Source organism: Eubalaena glacialis, chromosome 3, assembly GCF_028564815.1.
Source record: "Eubalaena glacialis isolate mEubGla1 chromosome 3, mEubGla1.1.hap2.+ XY, whole genome shotgun sequence".
Lineage (NCBI taxonomy): Eukaryota > Metazoa > Chordata > Mammalia > Artiodactyla > Balaenidae > Eubalaena > Eubalaena glacialis.
The window spans coordinates 35,722,212-35,741,469 of record NC_083718.1 but is presented as its reverse complement, the minus strand read 5'-3'; the positions used below and the strand labels follow the sequence as shown (position 1 = coordinate 35,741,469).

The 19,258-nt window shown below is 39.3% G+C and overlaps 1 protein-coding gene across 1 annotated transcript in view; it reads right to left on the bottom strand.

Moving 5' to 3' along the window:
* Positions 1 to 9,546: 9,546 nt before the first annotated feature.
* LOC133086959 (uncharacterized) overlaps positions 9,547 to 19,258 on the bottom strand; it is a 32,505-nt gene continuing 22,793 nt past the window's right edge. Inside the window, exons 8-10 of the mRNA XM_061183724.1 lie at positions 15,139 to 15,639; positions 11,839 to 12,011; positions 9,547 to 9,781 (exon numbers count right to left, since the gene is read on the bottom strand). Of these exons, the coding sequence (XP_061039707.1) occupies positions 11,967 to 12,011; positions 15,139 to 15,639 (546 nt within the window). The 3' untranslated portion in view covers positions 9,547 to 9,781; positions 11,839 to 11,966. The remainder of the gene's footprint in view (positions 9,782 to 11,838; positions 12,012 to 15,138; positions 15,640 to 19,258) is intronic.

Genomic DNA, 19,258 nt, shown 5'->3' with positions numbered 1-19,258 from the left:
TATGGCCCAGAATGTGTTCTTAGTGTATACTTCATGGGAGCTTGAGACAATGTGTATCCTGCTGTTGTTGGATGAATTAGTCTGCAGATGTTTATTCTATCCGTTTGGTCGACGGTGTTGTTGAATTCAGCTTTGTCTGTACTGATTTTCTGCCTGATGGATTTGTCCATTTATGATAGAGGGGTGTAGAAATCTCCAACTATGATAGTGGATTTATCTCTTTCTCCTTGCAGTTCTATCAGTTGTTGTGTCACGAATTTTGATGCTTCGGTGTTAGGCACATAAACATTAAGAATTGTTATGTCTTCTTGGATAGTTGACCCCTTTATCATTATGGAATGATAATGCCCTCTTTGTGCCTGATAATTGTCTCTGCTCTTAACTCTGCTTGGCCTGAAATTCATACAGCTTCTCAAACTTTCTTTTAATTAGTGTTAGCATGATGTAGCTTTCCCCAACCCTTTACTTTTAAGCTATATGTGCCTTCATATTTAAAGTAGATTTCTTATATTTGGATCTTATTTATCGATCCTCTGTGACAATCTCTGTCTTTTAATTGGTGTATTTATACCATTGGTATTTAAAATGATTATTGATATCATTGACTTAATATCTACCATATTTGTTACTGTTTCATACTTATTGCCATTGTTCTTTGTTCCTTTTTTATATTCCACTCTTTTTCTGCCATTTCTGATTTTAATCAAGCATTTTATATGATTCACTTTTCTCTTCCTTGAAAATCCAGACACGACGTACTGGTGAAATTCACTGCAGTACATAGTCCTTTAGTGATGTGGTGTTATAGAAGCATTGCATAGTCTTATGATTAGGTCTCAGTCTGGTAATGAGCATGTGCTCCTCAGCTATGAATGTCACAAGTGCCTCTCAGTATTTTCCCTCACCTTAGGTGAAACACAATGGCCGGCAGGGGTCAGGGTAGGATATTTCCCTTCCCCCAGGTCAGTTAGGCTCTGACAAAACCCCATAGGTTAGGCCGCTGGTACAACAGTTTCTCCTGAGGGCAGGCCTTATGAAGCATAGCAGAATGCTCTGGTGTATTTCAAAATTGCTCCTTTCACCCTCCCCCTGCCAGAATTCCAAGGGGATTTTCCTTTGACCTTCACCTGGTAGTCACAACCTGGTAGAGCTCAAGAGACAAAACTCACAAAAGGATAGGGGCTTCCCTGGAGTTTTTTACCTCACAGACTTTTCCACACAAGCCTCCAGCAATCTGTCAAATACAGTTCAGGTTTTCCTACCTCACTATTGCTTTCCACAGAGATTTCTGCTCTTGGGTATCTGTCCCAGCAAGTTGTTATTCTCTGTATCTGCCATCTGCCTCTCCAGTTTGGGGCACGGTGATTTTTCCTGTCACCTCACTTCTCTAATGAATCTAGGAAGAATTGTTGATTTTTCAGTGTGTTCAGATATTTACCTTTGAGGACAGAGTGGCAACTTCCAAGCTCCTTCCATGCTGGACTCAAAACTAGAAGTCTCATAAGTTTTTTACAATGGAATAAAACATGTTAATTCTCAATATTTCTAATGTTTTAGGTTGCACTGTATTAACTAAATCGAAGGTTTACTAATTTTTTACATCTATCTATAACTTCACAACCAAGAAGAAAGTTTCTAGTGTTTTTGTCAGAAAAATTTTAGGGTCATAGAACAATAATACTTTCCCCATCGATCATTAAGATCAACTTTGCACAGTTCAGCTTGGATGATCATTTTTGTAGTTCCACAGTGAGGACAGCCTGTACTTTACTTACCCTATATTTTATTTCTCATATATACATGGGTTCGTATTCTGCTTTAATAATATACTGGTGTACTGTTATAGCTTATTAGATTTTTTTAAACTACTGAAATTTGGAGTGTGTTTTGATATTCGATACGGACATTTCTTTCCTCGTTCCAACTTTCCCCTACTTTAAAAAATCTGCTTTATGGTGATAAATCCCTCTTGATCATAATGACTTTTTAAAAATATCTTGCTGGAATCTTTTTGCTAATATGGGGTAGAACTTAAGATCTTAAAAGAAATGTACTTCTAGTTACTTTTTGGGTAAATTTTCCATATCTGCTTTTTGTATTAGGACTCTTCTAGCTTTTTTAATACATTGGAAAATGACTGATGTCTTTCTAAGGTGTATATCTTTGATTATATTTTCTATTTTCATAAAGCTACTTGTATTCTCTACTCAAAATAGGAGTAAATATTGGGTGCATATAACTTATCAGTAATCAGCCATTTTGTCCAGATTTTCAAATGTGTTGGTATAAAGCTAGCATAGTATTCTTTTGTAATTAAAAAAAAAAATTCTCTCTGTTTTACAGCTAGTCCCATCTCTATTATACTTGCCAAATATTGCTTACTTTACTGGTCTTTCTAAAGGACAACGTTTTGGTTTTATTTGTCAAGTTTACTGCTTTTCTTCTCTATTTTTGACTTTTCTCTTGATTAATTTTGTCCTTCCACTCTTTTGGATTTACCTTGTTCTTTTTCTATGTCTACTGTCCATTTCCTGTAGCTTCAAGAGCCATTTTCAACAACTCAACGAGCTCTGCCGGCTGTGTCATGGCCACTTCATCATATGCCATTAAAACTTAATCTCATACACTGGGTGAAGACTCAGCAGTCTTATTTTGCTTTCAAAATTGTTCTATGGCCTTGGCTCCTTCTTCATCTCCTAAATTACCACTATCATCAGGGAAAATTCTACTGGGCCTCACACTGCTTATAAGGCTTGCCTTTCCTGCAGTTTAATAATAAAAGAAAAAACATTTCCACCCTTTTTTTGATGTTGATCGAAAATTTAGCAACACTTCTTTGCACTGTATTCAAATTCCGAAATATAAGCAAGCCTTCATGCATACGGGCTCACTGAAATGTCATAATTTTAAACTATGTATGACCTTGAACAATGTCCTTTCCAAATACTCCATGCTCCCCCTTTCTTCCTAGGTGTTCAGACTTTTTCATTCCTACAACATCTTTTATTTACACATGGTCAATTTGTGTCATAAGCTCTTCCTCCCTCCCACTTCTGAGTATATATCCAAAGGAAACATCATCATTATTTGAAGAGATATCTGTACTCCCATGTTCATTGTAGCATTATTCACAAGAGCCAAGGTATGGAAACAATCTAAGTGTCCATAGTAGATTATTGGATAAGGGAAATATGGTATATATATGCAATGGAATATTATTCAACCTTAAAAAAGAAGAAAATCCTATCATTTAAGACAACATGGATAAAACTGGAGGACACTATGCTAAGTGAAATAAGACAAATAGTGCATGATATCACTTATATGTGGACTCTAAAAAAAGAACTAAATAAATCAACTCTTCTTCCCTGGACATTTTCCTCAGCAGAAGCTAGAAGCCTCTACTATGAGTCTCATCTTTTTTTTATTGTTTGTACCAGATCACAACCCCAGGGAACCTATGTATTTACGGATATATATCTAGATTATAGTGTACCGTTGTTCGTTTTCTTTGCAATTCATTCCTTCCACTTCTGGCATCAGAACCTCATTTTTCCTTTGGAGAAGTCCTTGTGATTCAGGTAGGCAGTGTGTCTCCTCCCTAGGCTGTGTGACTTGGGCCTGGCTAGACACAGTGTTTTACATATACTCCATATGTCTTATGTACTTATTTCTCTGTTTTCCATGCTTCTCCCTCGAAATTTTACTGTAGTTATTTTTTAATTGACATTTGTAATACTTTCTTTTGTTTGACTAAGGTGCTGCTAAACTGATCTTCTGAGTGCTTAATTTCAGCTTTTTTAATTCTAGAATTTTCCCTTGGTTGTACTTCACAGATAATTTTTGCTTAAATTGTATATGTTGTCCTTTTTGAAGACATTAATCATAATTTTAAATAATAGTTTCATTGAGATATAATTTACTTTCCATATTATTTAAAGTGTACAATTTAATGTGTTATGCATCTACCACCACAATCAATTGTAAAACTTCATCCACCCCCCCAAAGAAAAAGAATCTATTATAAGTCACTCACTCCCCCACTTCTCCAAATCCTAGGCAGCCACTAATATACTTTGTCTCTACAGATTTGCCTAGTCTGGACATTGCATACAAATGGAATCATACAATTACTTAGCATGTTTTCAAGGTTCATCCATGTTGTAGCATGTATCGGTACTTGATTTCTTTTTATGGCTGAATAATATTCCATGGTGTGGATATTACTGTGTTTCATTTATCCATTCACAGTAAATGGCCATTTGGGTTAGTTCCACTTTGGGGCTCTTAAGAATAATGCTGCTGTGGTTGGATTTACATGCAAGTTTTGTATGCAGGTCTAGATTTGTTTTTTAAATTTATAGACTATTTTGGAGCAGTTTCTGGTTTACAGAAAAATTAAGCAGAAAGGAGAGAGTTCTCATACCTCCTTAGCTCTCTACCCAGTTTCCCCTATTACTAACATCTTACATTAGTGTAATATATTTGTTATAGTTAATGAACCAATATTGATACATTATTACTAACTAATGTCCATGCTTTACTTTAGACTTCACTCTTTGTTTTGTACATTATATGATTTTTGACAAATGTGCAATAACCTGTATCCACCATTACAGAACCATACACAGGAATTTCTCTGCCATTAAAATTCCGGGCTTCACCCATCCTTTTCTCCCTCCCCACAACCTCTGGCAACCACTGATCTTTTGATTGTCTCCACACTTTGCCTTTTCCTAAATTTCAAATAGCTGCAATCATATAATATGCATGTAGCCTTTGCAGATTGGCTTTTCTTCACTTAGCAATATGCATTTAAGCTTCTTCCATGTCTTTTCATGGCTTCATAGCCTTTTCTTTTTATTGCTGAATGCTATTCCTTTGTACGGATATACCATAGTTTGTTTATCCATTCACCTATTGAAAAACATCTTGGTTGATTTCAAGTTTTGGCAATTATGCAAGAAACTGTTATAAACATCCATGTGCAGGTTTTTATGCGGACATAACTTTTCAGTTCCTATGGGTAAATACCAAAGAGCATGATTACTAGATCACTGTATGGTAAAAGTACGTTTAGTTTTGTAAGAAACTGCCAAGTATCCCGCTAGCTACAAATGAGAATTCCAATTGTTCTGCATCATCACCAACTTCGGTATTTCAGTTTGGGGATTTTAGCCCTTTGAATAGGTGTGTAGTGGTATCTCATTATTGTTCTAATTTAAAATTCACTGATGACATGGAATGTGTAGCATCTTTTCATACGCTTATTTGCCATGTGTGTATTTTGTTTAATCATAGTTGTTTTGTTGTTGTTTTTTTTAACCAAGGCCTGCTAACTCTTGTCCTCCTGTGTCTCTATATTGTCTTTTTTCTTTCTTTTTTTTTTTTGAGCTTTTGATCATTTCGTCGTCTATATTTTTTATATTAAAATTGGGTTTAACTTATTTTAGGAAACTATAAAGATACCTCCACATTCTGGATGTTGTTATCTTTCTCTTGAAAAGATTTCCTTTTGCCCATGGCAGACAGTCAATATAGGGACTGGTAACCTTAGTCCATTCTCAGTTTGAGCTCTTTCAAAGCTGTTTTTCAGTCTGTGTGAAGGTTCATCTATTTCTGTCTTGTCCTTCCTCTACAGGTGTTGCCCTTTGGGATTACCATGTGAACGTTTGGATTCTCCCTATTCCCAACTACCCTTGTATTTGTTAGGCTTTAAATGTAATGGTTCCTGCAGCCCTGCGAGACTAAAGATACACTTAGCTTGTCATTCCATTAGTTGTTGCCTTTAGCTTGAGCTCTTGCCGTTTGGCTTCTGTGGTTAGAGTCTTTTTATCTCCTTGGCTTTTCAGCTCCTAGGCTGTAAGATTTGAATCAGCAAATACCCCAAGGAGAAAAGCTGCACCAAATGTCTAGCTTGCGTTTGTGTTTCCCTTCTCTCCAGAACTTGGCCCACATGTCTTGGTGTCTCTCTAACATTCTGATGCCAGCAAACAGATGTTTTCTTACTTTATCCAGGTTTTCTAAAATTTCTTTAGACTTCAACTGATCTTATGTTATTACTGAACTATCATCTCAATTACCCCTAGGAAGAAAATTTACAATTTTATGTTTTATTTTCTATATTACCTCAGTTTCTGTAGAGACCTTTTACCTGATTGTTCAGTCTAGTTCCTGTGTTACCAGTAAGATGGAGATAAGGTGGAGGCTAAGAATATTGGGGGGAAATCACTGATTAATGGTATGTCTCGTTCTTTTTGTTTTTCCTCTCCTTATTTACTCTGGCAGCCTACATTTGCCTTTCTTCATTTGACCCAGTTGCCCAAATAAGGAACCCACTCTGGCAAAGACCTGACTTTACTCTCATAAATGTCTGCATGTTAGGATTAGCTAGATGATGAACACCATGCCAAAGTTCTTTGTGTGAAACTTTTGCAGACTTTCATTAGCCCTTTAGTTTGCCTCTTGCCAACACTGCTCAGATTGTTGAGGTTTTCTAAGTTTCTGTAGGTCAAACCTCTCTACCTGCATACCAGATGAGCCCTTCTCTCTTTCCTGAGCTCATCTGTGGGAGGTTAGACCTCGGTTTTTCTTTTTCCCCATCCAATCATAATTGTTCATGAATTCCAAAAAGCCCTCAAAGTACCTGTCGTCCCTTTCTCTCTTCTCTTTTTTATCAACACTGTTAAATATTAAGCATATATTTGCATACCTCTTTCTTACTTACAATGGAATATCGAAAGGCTCGAGCATTGTCTGAGCTCCACCGAACTAGGCCTCATACAACACTCTCCTACAGGCCTCAACTTGTGACATCCACTGGGTTTCTTATAATATCTTACATGTATCTAAATTTGTAATGATTTAGTTAATTCCTGAGTTATGTGACAATAAGGAATCAGTCAAATTAGCACGACAGAAGTGCAGCTTAGCTCTAGGGACCAGAATCAAGGACCACAAAAACCTGTTAACCAATACGTTTCACTTGTACTTTATGTTTAACAAGTGCTGAGGGTGAATGGGAAGCGAGGGAAAAAGAGTTTAACTTCATATCACAGAAACTTGCACTAAAATGAAGAGGAAAATGACCCAGTTCCTGGTTCAAGTCACTATAATCTGCTTCAATAAATAATAACAGCACATAAGAAAAACAAACAATATATGATAGGAACAATGGATAATTAATTACCAGATCAGGGAGGACAGATTACACTTGCTATGGGATTTCATTAAAGAAGGATTCCAAAAAGCACTGGCTTCTTCTGAGAAGACTTCTTAGAACAGGTAGCATTTAAACTGAGTCTTGAACAAGTATATAGAGGGTAGGGAACAGGCCTTCTGGGCAGGGAACAGGCACAGTGTCAGGAATGGCACAGAGGGCTTATGGAATAGGGAACAAAACTGGCTGAACACAGGAGTGCTACGTGTTGGGGAATATGGGGGAAAAGCTGGCTGAGGTGGGTTAAATGAAACATAATTAGAGGGAAGAGAAAGTAGGTGAAAAGACACATGGAAGACTGTGAAAAGTCCCTGAAGATGGAGGTCAGCATAATAATATTAAGAAATCAGTGGTATTTTGACACTGTATGAATGTCTAGGTTTAAAAAATCAGGAAAACACAATAAAAGAATAAACTACTGATATAATGATATGTAACCAAAGGCCAGATACCAAAGAATACACACGGTGTGTTTCCATGTATGTCATATATGGTGATAGAGGTCAGCTTGGGTGTTGCCCTGGGGGAGTATGGAACAGAAAGAAGTAACAGAGAACCTTGTAGGGTGTTAGAAATATTTTAAAATATCTTGACCTGGTGTTGGATACATGGGTGCATAGAGATGTACAAATTCAGTTATTAGCAATGCAATTGGTGTTTATTGTTTGTATGCATACATTAAAAAAAACTCTAATAGGTTAATTAGGCTGTCAGTTGTATGAAGTAAATTTTGGCCAAGGAATAGCCAAGGTAGTAATGCAGTAATAAGTTATACATGTGCTCACTGTGCTCTAGAATGTCACGATTGGAATACAAGAAATATGTGTAAGAAAAAAGACAAATATTCAATATTGATGGTTGGATGAGCTGAATAAATTAGATCACTCTACTTTCAACTTAAGAAATTGGCCAGTGTTTGGATACCTTTGAACAAAGAAAAAATGGAAATACAATTTTTATTACGCATATGCTATGTATCAATCCCTGACTTATAGTTTGACACATATAAACATGGGAAATATTGCACCTTGTAACTAAGACAATGAAGATGAGCGAGGTAGCTGGTTTTGACACTAGAGGCTGAGAAAACAATCAGCTCATAATCGTAAGAAGTTTGAAGTCGGAGGAAAAGAATCAAGAGGAAATAGTGGTAAGTGCCAGGAGCTTCTGGAAACTACATAAGAGATGAAGACCCCAGAATTGTTGAGCTTTCTAAGAGGCCCAATGACTCAGGTAAAAACAGAAGGCTTAAAACTGAAACCTGGGGATATATGTATACATATAGCTGATTCGCTTTGTTATACAGCAGAAACTAACACAACACTGTAAAGCAATTATACTCCAATAAAGTTGTAAAAAAAAAAAAAATCCTGCAAAGTAACAATTGTTAGGATAAACAGTAAAGAATTATAAGAAAAATAATCACATGCCTGTCCCAACACAGAAATATCCTAAGCTCCATCTCAGCATTTCTCCGATTGGCCTTTCACAAAATACAGTCCCATCAGCTGAATATAGGTTTGTCAAGTAAGTGTGAGTAAGACTGAATTAAAAAAATGAAATCAATTCCTTCCTCCAAAACTTTTCAGAGTATGTAATGTAACAAAGTGAAACCTGAATTTCATGTCAGGATGTAGACTACGGCTCTTCCCAAATGCTTCTGTCTTGTAACTACATCAACATCATCTAAAACCAGTGTTCCTCAGGACAGAGATTGTGAAACGCTGCTCTCATCATGTAAGATAACAAGTCCTTCTCAAAATCCATTCTTCCTTCTGCCCTTTCTCATGTTGTCCCTGCCACCTGGAAGGTCTCTCCTAAGCTCCACCTGCCAAAACCCTACCCATTTTTAGGATCCAAGAGATCATAAAAGGCTTCCATTACTGAAAGGCAGAGAAAGAAATCCCTTCCTAGGGATCTAAATTTCCTTCCTAGGGAAAAGAAAAATTGTGAAGTATACCACAGTGACCTTAAGTCTATGAATGTAACTATGTTGTGCTACTTTGAGTTCTGTAAAAGTCAATGTGCTACAATATATATGGATATGAATGTTTGATCACTTACAAGTAGAACTTGCTGATAACTTTCATCATGAGCGAGGTTAATGATTAAGGGAGCCATTGTATTTGGCTCAGACCTTATAACCAGGGAATATTAAAATTGGAAAGGTCCCTAGATATTAGCAAATCTATCCACCTCATATTCTAAGTAAGAAAACTGAGACCTTCACAGATTGGATATTTATATTAACAAAGGATAAGGATATAAGATATTGGCAGAATATCTTTTTTTTTTTAAATAAATTTATTTATTTATTTTTAGCTGTGTTGGGTCTTCGTTTCTGTGCGAGGGCTTTCTCTAGTTGCGGCGAGCGGGGGCCACTCTTCATCGCGGTGCGCAGGCCTCTCACTATCGCGGTCTCTCTTGTTGCGGAGCACAGGCTCCAGACGCGCAGGCTCAGTAGTTGTGGCTCCCGGGCCCAGTTGCTCCATGACATGTGGGATCTTCCCAGACCAGGACTCGAACCCGTGTCCCCTGCATTGGCAGGCAGATTCTCAACCGCTGCGCCACCAGGGAAGCCCAGATATATCTTTTAGATTAAGAATTTTGAGATTTTTATAGAATACTAGGACATTATGTCCACTGATATTGAGACAATGTGTTTCTTAGTCATCATTTTCTATTGCAGTGACCAAGCGAGGTGGCAGTCAGTAGTTGTACAAAGGGAAAAAGGTAACTTTAGAAACTCCCAATTTATATACACAGGGAAATTCATCATTCATGTTATTTAAGCTAACTGGATGCAGTTTATCAGCTACATTGAGGAATGGTGAAGTGAAGTGTCTATACAATTAACATGTTAGTTTCTGTCATGAGCTCCCTGTTGTTCAAGTGAGTTAGCACTCAACTAGGCACTTAAGAGTCCATTATAAATATGGACTAAAACGTTTATCTGTGGCATCTTTATTCTTCTTCGGTGCCCTTAGGCAGAATTAGCTCTCTTATGTTTTGATAAATTCTAGTATTAAACAGGGCTAAGGTTTCACAAGTTCTTTGGCCTAGACATGGGGGTAAGGAAGACCAATGAGCTGGAGTACTTCTAGATTTGAGAATGGTCAGATTGAGGAAGAAGAGTCTTATGCCAGAGGTGAAAGAAGACTGATTATAATTACCTATTTTTAAAAATTCCAACCCTTTTCAATGTTCTAAAATGATCACGAAGTACATGGGTATGCTAGGAAGTAAGGGAGTCAACCACGAATATTCTGTAAGAGTTTGTGGATGGCAATGAAGAGGCAAGAAAGAGAACATACTAGAAAAGGTTTCGGTTGGCCATAATAATGAAGTCAGAAGGAGAAGAAGAAGAAGAATGACACATGCAATGGGAAAGAGAAAGCAAGAATAGAGAAGCAAAACGGAAAGTAGAAAAATGAGACAAATTTGGAGAAGGAAATGAGGAAGAAAACTGGGTGAAAGAGGGAAGCACTGATGGTAGACCACATGACACTCAAAAATTAACACGATGCACATTTAAGATGTGCCACCAATGGCCATGGTCATTACCCTCAAATAGTTTACAGTATGTGTTTCAAAGACATTTATAAATTGAAAATGCCATTAAAATAAGTGCCAGGGTAAAAGTATTCATGGAATTGTATGGGAGAATAAAAAGTCCCCCGTCAAAGAGCCTTCTGAGACATAGGAAAAAAAAGAAAAACCTAAAAAGCATAAGACTCTTCCTATTTTCATTTCCAATGATACATCCCAATCTTGATGATCAATCAGCGATTTAAATATCAACTATAAACCCAGTATTTTATTAGCTGCTATGCAGTATACTACAGCAATAGAAGAGAGAGGACCTCAAACCCTCTGTTCCCTCAAATTGAAAGGTAGGCTTCCTGACCCCTCCAGACCACTACTGGACACAGAGAACACACACTAATGTTTCAGGACCCCAACCAACAGTCACCTGCTTTGTGATTACTTCCATGACACACCCCCACTAACACCACTGACTTTGCTGCTCCTACGGGACATTACATATATTTCCTTTTTTAACACATACCACAGTGCATTTTAATTATGATTGCAGATCGATATTCTAACAATTTAAAGAGAATGATGACTTTTTTGCTCTTTACATCTTGCTATTTCCCTTCTCATAATATTTCTTGAAGAGAAACCATAAAAATATAAACAAACACAAAAAACAGAAAATATACAAAATGTATGCTTTGCAGCTTAACACAAACTTAAGTAAAATTAGTTATGACAGTATCCGGCATGACAAACTTCCATGGTACAAATGAGAATGGACCAAGGTTTGAGCAGGTACAGGAGACAATCCAGGCATGAACAACACCAAGAAAAGGGAGACAGGAAGTAACATGGTGTGTAGGAAATCACGAGACCAGTCTGATGGGAAGAGACTTAAACAAGACTGAAACTCACTTTCTAAACCTCCACCTCCAATTGGACAATTCGCAAGACACAGGTGCCCCAAAGTGGCCGATTTATTCAATCCCTTTAATGGGGAAGAACAGTTTAAAATTTTACCCGTTTAGTTTGCCATAAAAGCAACTATCAAATGTTGGCAGGACACAATGAAGGCTTACCTTTGTTAACGTAGTTAAGTCTCTCTCTCTCAGAACTAGCCCATTTAGCTCCAGGTTCCTTAGCGCACCCGACGCACTTACACAGCATTTAAGAGCTTTACACAACTGGAAGGTCACATCTTTATTTCTTATTGCAGGAACACAACTTCTGGAAACCTTATTTCTGTCAGAACCTAAAGCAAAATTATTGTAAAATGAGTGATTTAAACCATACATTTTATCACCGTTAAAAAGCACCTAAAAAGAAAAAAAAGCATCTGCTCTGTGCTAAGGATTAGAAACGACCCCTGCCCTTAAAGCCTCATTAAGGAGGGACATGTATAAACTCAAATTTTCAATCACATGAGATAAAGAACCATAACCTTTATGCACAGAGGTTCCTATGGAGGCAAAAAGTTATATCTAAGTGACGGCTTCATGATAACCCTGAAGTACAATCGAGAAAGATGAGGCTATGCAGAGTTGGAGGAGGAGGTGCATTAACTGCAGAGGGAGCATCTGTGCAAAGACACTCAAGCCTGACACCTGCTGTGCACTGTAAATACTGCAGGTGGGGATAACTAAACGCCAGGGGTCCAAGTGTGAGAAGGGACAGAAAATAGAGATGTTGGTCGAATCAAGCCTGGGAGAGAGCATGGCTTGTATCCCATAGGTGATGAGCCCTGGGGCTACCACTGGCTGAGTAAGGGTGCCTCCGCTGCTTAGAAAAAGGTGCCCCGCTGCTGAAGGAACAATTAGATAAAGGGAGTGATCACAAAAAGCTCTCCTTCCTCAGGGCCAAAGAGCCCCAGGAGGCTTGGCAGAGCACAGTTCAGACTACATGCCTCTGTGCAGAGCACACGCTGGGGGGCTAGTATGCACTAACTCCGTGTGGGCAAGCCATTAGCAGCATTATTTTAGGCGTATCTTTTCATGTTAGAAGATCACTCAACCCGAGCAGGCAGATGAACTTAGAGGAACTGAGTCCAGGGGCCACGAAACCACCCAGGAGCTTCTGCCATAGTCCAGGCAAAATGTAATGTGAATGAAGAAGCAAATTTAGGAGGAGGCCAATATCTACAAGCTAGACCCACTGGATGAAAGACATAAAGAAAGTTCAGTGAAGGAACTCTGAAGAGAATGGGCTCTGCAATAAATTTTTCTTACAATCAATATAAAATATTAGGCAAAATTAAGTACAGTGGCCTTTAAGGTCCCTTCCAGCTCTAATTTCTTTTGATTTCTAACTTATTACCCTGGTTAAGTAAAGTCCCTTCAGAGATACAGAACAGTTCCTACACCTGAACGGGATGCAAAGAATAATCTGACTTCTCTTCACCAGGGGATGAGTTGAACTGTCCTTGCAGAAGAGATAACACATGGCGAGAACCCCAGATCCTAGAAAAGGGCCAGGCACACGATAAGTATTCAGCTTTTTGAAAACAAATGAACAATCATTTCCTCTCCTAGATCTTCACACCCTTTCTCTGCTGGCTACTTTCTTTCAGCTTATAAACATCCTCAATATACCCACTTAAAAAGCCCTCAGACCTATGATTCTTTGGATCTTCTTGTGGGTAACCTAAGTCTCTCCCATGCCGTCAAACACCTGTCCTCCCAAAAAGCCCAGATCTGTACCTTGGGCCCAGACCTGTCTACCAGGCCCCTCTAAAGCACTGAAGATGAAGTAAGATCCTCTCCCCCCACTGCCAATCCCTTCGTACTGTGCTCTGTATCTCACAAAAAGATGCAGCTGTAAACTGTCACCCATACTTGCTGCCCTCCCTTTTCTAACTGGTCACCAGGCCCCACCCATTCCCTCTCGGATCTGCAAAATCCAGTCCAACCTTTTATAACTTAAGTGGGACCCTTAGATTACAATTCACCCTGCACCCAATCAAGTGCCTTCCACATGGAGATCCGAGTGAGTCTCTAAACCAGAAGTCCATCTCACTGTTCTTTAGGGTTTCCCACAGCCTTCAGGATAAACATCTAAATTTCTGACAGGACAAACAAGCCCCCTTTCTGTTGGGCCCCACTAGGTTTCCAGTATCAACTCTCATTTCTTTGCCAAACCCGGAGTTCCACTCGTGTACCTTAGTTTTGCCATATTTTCTTATATTTCTCAAACTTTGACACACACTGCTCCCTCCTGCCACCCCAGGAGCTTCTACATATCCTTAGAAAGGATGGCACCTCCTCCAAGAAGCCTACCCGGAACTTTCCCTTCCAAGATTCTGTGCTCTGCAAAGGGGAAAGATGGGGGGGAGGGATACATTAGGAGTTTGGGATTAACATATACACACGACTCTATATAAAATAGATAATCAACAAGGACCTACTGCATAGCACAAGGAACTCTACTCCATATCCTGTAACAACCTGTATGGGAAAAGAATCTGAAAAAGAATGGATATATGTATAACGGAATCACTTTGAATCACTTTGCTGTACACCTGAAACTAACACAATATTGTAAATCAACTATCCTCCAATATAAAATAAAAATTAAATTAAAAAAAAAAAGATTCTGTGCTCTGTAGCACCAGATCTCACTTTTTCCAGAGCACTGACTACTGTGCTTGTGTTTACCTGCCGCCCAGTAGAAGGGGAGATTACCTAGGGCAGAAGCATCATCTCCAGCAGCCCTCAGTTCTGACAACTCATTCAAGTGCCAGGATACTTCACACACATAACCTGCTTAATTAATTCTAAGAATCCACAGAAAGAGTGGTTTTTCATGTCATTTTACAAGTGTGAGGATTGCAGTTCAAAAGTAACCTGCCCAGGCCACAGAGAGCATAAGCCCTGGAATTCAAACCCTAAGCTGCCTTCACACCGGTGCTCTTTCCACTATATGATACGACTACTGAAAAAAAGATTTTTTTTTTTCCTGAGCCCTGTTTTAATGGAAAGGAAATGAAGCTGGGATATATCCATTTCCTAAACGCTTTGGCGTGTACCAGGCAAAGTCGTTCAACAGACCAGGTAACATCTGTGGAACAATTAACAATGCTCCAAACTGCGCTAAGTGTTCTACATTGTAGAGTCTACAAGCATTAACAGAATGCGACCTTGTAACCGCCACAGAGAGTGAGTCCTGTTCAGCCCATGCTACAGATGAGAACACTGAGACCTAGAAGCCTTAAGGCACTCGGCCGGGGTCACCGAGCCGGCAAGAGTCCTAGGCCGCACGCCCCGTCTAGTGCACGCACACCCGGGCACTGGGCACCGGTTCTAGTGCCCACCTCCACCTTGCACCATCTAAAACCCCGCTTCGCAGCGCCCACACGAGAGCCCCTGGAAGCGGGAACTACAAACCCGTCTCGCCAAGCCGTGGCTGGAAGAAGCTCTGGATACAGATCGGGGGCAGAGGGTGCTCAGGGGCGGCGCCCAGTCCACCCCGCGGAGGCGGTCGGCGTTGAAGTCCAGTAGGCCCTCCCGCAGGGAGGCGCGCACGGCGGGCAGAGGCACCGAATCCTGCAATGCGCACAGGTCCTCACAGTGCCAGAAAAAGTCGGCCGCGCTGTCGCGGCGCAGCTTTACTGAGTGATTATGGGCCGAGCGCGGCCTTGGGGACGCTGGCTGCAGACAAGATGCCCACACACGCCTGGAGGCCCCGGCTGGCGTCCCCGCCCCTCGGGCGGCCACCGCAGTCCAGGGAGTCATAATAAGGAGCAAAGTGGTAAAAGTCCTGCATTCTTCTTCTTCTTGCATTATTTCAAAACCGGCATCGCTGGCGTCAGGCAGTCCAGTAATTGGGTCCGGCGGACCGGGAATTGGGTTCATTTGCCTCGGCGTTATCTGCCTACCATCTGCTTCCTGAAATGCAAACAGCTACACAGGGTGATTTGCTACAAGAGAGGGCACGGAGCTTAAGCACCAGATGCAGGATGTCATTTACATAGACAGCTAGGGAGTGCTAGGAACAGAATGTAATTTAGCTTTGTGAAAGATAAATCTAGTTACAGACACTACAGATTAGTAACAGTTTAAATAAAACTAGGATCGATTAACCCTTTCAGGCCAGTTTATGTGTCTTCTCTAGCCTGTTCACTGTCCCCTTTACTTTCCTTATTTTCAGGAGAGGAAAAACTTCATTTCTATTTTTGCTGCAACACTATTATGCTTACTGAAATAAGTCAAACAGAGAAAGACAAATACGGTATGTTATCACTCGTATGTGGAATCTAAAAAATAAAGAATAAATGTAACAGAAAGGAAATGAACTCACAGACATAGACATCAAAGCAGTGGTTACCAGTGGGTAGAGGAAAGGGGGGAGGGGCAAGATAGGGGTAGGGGAGGGGATTAAGAGGCACAAATTACTATGCATAAAATAAATAAGCTATAAGGATAGCCAATGTTTTATAATAACTTTAAATGGAGTATAATCTATAAAAATATTGAATCACTGTGTTCTAGTATATTATTACAATATAATACTGTTAATCCACTATACTTCAATTTAAAAAATGATCACCACAGTATGTCTAGTTAACATCCATTACCATACATGGTAGAAATCTTTTTTTCTTGTGATGAGGACTTTTAAGATCTACTCTCTTAGCAACTTTTAAATATGCAATATCGTATTAACTATAGTCACATACCCGGGACTTATTTTATAACTGCCAGTTTGTACATATTGACCACCTTTACCCATTTCACCCACCCTCCACCCCCTGCCTCTGGTAACCACCAGTCTATGTATCTATGAGCTTTTTTTAAAATTCCATATAATGTGAGATCATACAGGATTTTTCTTTCTCTGTCTGACATATTTTACCTAGCATAACGCCCTCACAGTCCATTCATGTTGTCACAAATGGCAGGATTTGTTTCTTTCTCATGGCTGAATTTTATATATATATATATATATATATATAAAAAAAAATATATATATATATATATATAATTTGGCATATATATATATGCCTAATGTCTTTTATCCATTTATCCATTGATGAACACAGGGGTTTCCAAGTCTTGGCTATTGTAAATAACGCTGCAATGAATATGGGGGTACAGATTTCATTTTGAATTAGAGTTTCTGTTTCCTTCATACAAATACCAAGTAGTGGAATTGCTGGATCGTATGATAGTTCTATTTTTAAGTTTTTGAGGACCTCCATACTGTTTTCCCCAGTGGCTGCAACAATTTACATTCCTACCAACAGTGCACAGGCTTCCCTTTTCTCCACACCCTTGCCAACACCTGTTAGTTCCTGTCTTTTTGATATTAGCCATTCTAACAGGTATGAGGTGACATCTCTTTGTGGTTTGATTTGCATTTCTCTGCTGATTAGTGATTTTAGGTGTCTTTTTAATTATCTGCTGCCCATCTCTGTATCTTCTTGGTAAAAATGTCTATTCAGACTCTCTGCCCATTTCTTAGTTGGGTATTTTTTCTATTTTTTTTGTATGAGTTCTTCATATAATTTGAATACTAACCACTTATAGGATATATGATATGTAAAAGTTTTCTCCCATTCGGTAGGTTGCCTTTTCATTTTGTTGTTGGTTTCCTTTGTTGTGCTTTTTAGTTGGATATAGCCCCACTTGTTTATTTTTGCTTTTGTTGCCTTTACTTGGATCAACGTCTTTGCATAAGTTCTGGAAACAACTCTTTCATAGTTTCCATGGATCGTTTTTAGGGGAGAGGGTGAGATGAACTACTAGTGAAAGGAGGGTCAGTGGGTGGAACTATAGCCTCTGTTACTGTAGGTGGCCTCAAGGCCACAACTGATAGTCATTGTCTCCCTCCTGTGCTATCCATTCTCAAGTCCCCTCATCCTTGGATAATATCTCTGCTAAAATGGATGGCTTACTTGGTGGGGTGACCCTCACCCTCGTCCCTGAGTGAGTGTTCTGAGCCCTGGTCATCATTTCTTTCTCAAACCATGGATGCTGTACTTGACCATTTACTGTGTACTTGACCATTTACTGTCGAAATTGGGAAAGGCAGTACCAAGAAATACCCCACAGACTTCTGTTTTTAATCAATCATTTTCCAATTAAAAAATTTTTTCTTCCCACAGACATTTTTATCACCCCAAAAGGAAACTCTGTACCCATTAAGAAGATACTACTTCGCTCTCTCTGCCAGGCCCTGGAGACCACCAATCTGCTTTCTTTCTCTATCGATTTACTTATTCTGGATATTTCAGATAAATGGAATCATACAATGTGTGACCTTTGTGTCTGACATCTTTCACTTAGCATGATGTTTGCGAGAGTCATCCACACTGTAATATGTATTAGTATTTCATTTCTTAAAAAAATGTTTTTGGCCGTGTAATTGTTTGATATTTAATTGCTCCATTCCTTTTTTTTTTTTTTTAATTTATTATTTATTTATTTATTTATTTGTTTATGCTGTGTTGGGTCTTCGTTTCTATGCGAGGGCTTTCTCCAGCTGCGGTGAGCGGGGGCCACTCTTCATCGCGGTGCGCAGGCCTCTCACTGTCGCGGCCTCTCTTGCTGCGGAGCACAGGCTCCAGACGCGCAGGCTCAGCAGTTGTGGCACACGGGCTTAGTTGCTCCGCGGCATGTGGGATCTTCCCCGACCAGGGGTCGAACCCGCGTCCCCTGCATTGGCAGGCAGATTCTCAACCACTGCACCACCAGGGAAGCCCCGCTCCATTCCTTTTTATGACTGAATTACTATTCCACTGTAGGTATATACCACAATTTGTTTATTCATTCATCCATTGATGGACATTTGGGTTATTTCCATGATTTTTCTATTGTGAATAGTGCCGCTATAAACATGTGTGTACGCAGATTTGAGTGTTTGTTTTTAATGATTTAGGAGTGGAATTGCTGAGTCACACGGTAATTCTATGTTTATCCCAAAATACACACCCCAAGAAACTTCCTGAAAGTCTGTCCTTGTCTCAGAATCAGCTTTTCAGGAAACATGACGTGCAACAGTATGGACAGTGTCCCATGAGAGCTTATTTGTGATGCCTGGGGGTCTGGAGTTGGAAAGGGCTTCCCTTAGGAAGTGGCAGCTAAACTGAGGGCAAATTCAATGCTTTTTCCTTCCTTCCTTCCTTTCTTCCCTCCTTCTTTCCTTCAGAGGGATGACACAGATGTTTTACACAGTATATCCTTTTAAAACTTTTGCATTTGAACCCTGAACTTATTCATAAGACAAAGAAATGATTATTTTTAGCAGGGTATTAGGGCTCAAATTATTAATATCATAGAACCATTATAGTGACAACATGGATTGGAAACAATTTATTAGGAAAAAATATGGAAACTTTTTTTATAACAATTTTGATAAATAAAAAAGTTGACAAATCAGAGTGTATAGAGAGAATCTTGGTTATTTGGGAAATTGTATCATAAAATGGATGGGCTCCACAAATTCTTCCATTTACTTGAAGAAAAGAGTGCTAAGTCAGTTTGGGCCGCTGTCACAAAGTACCAT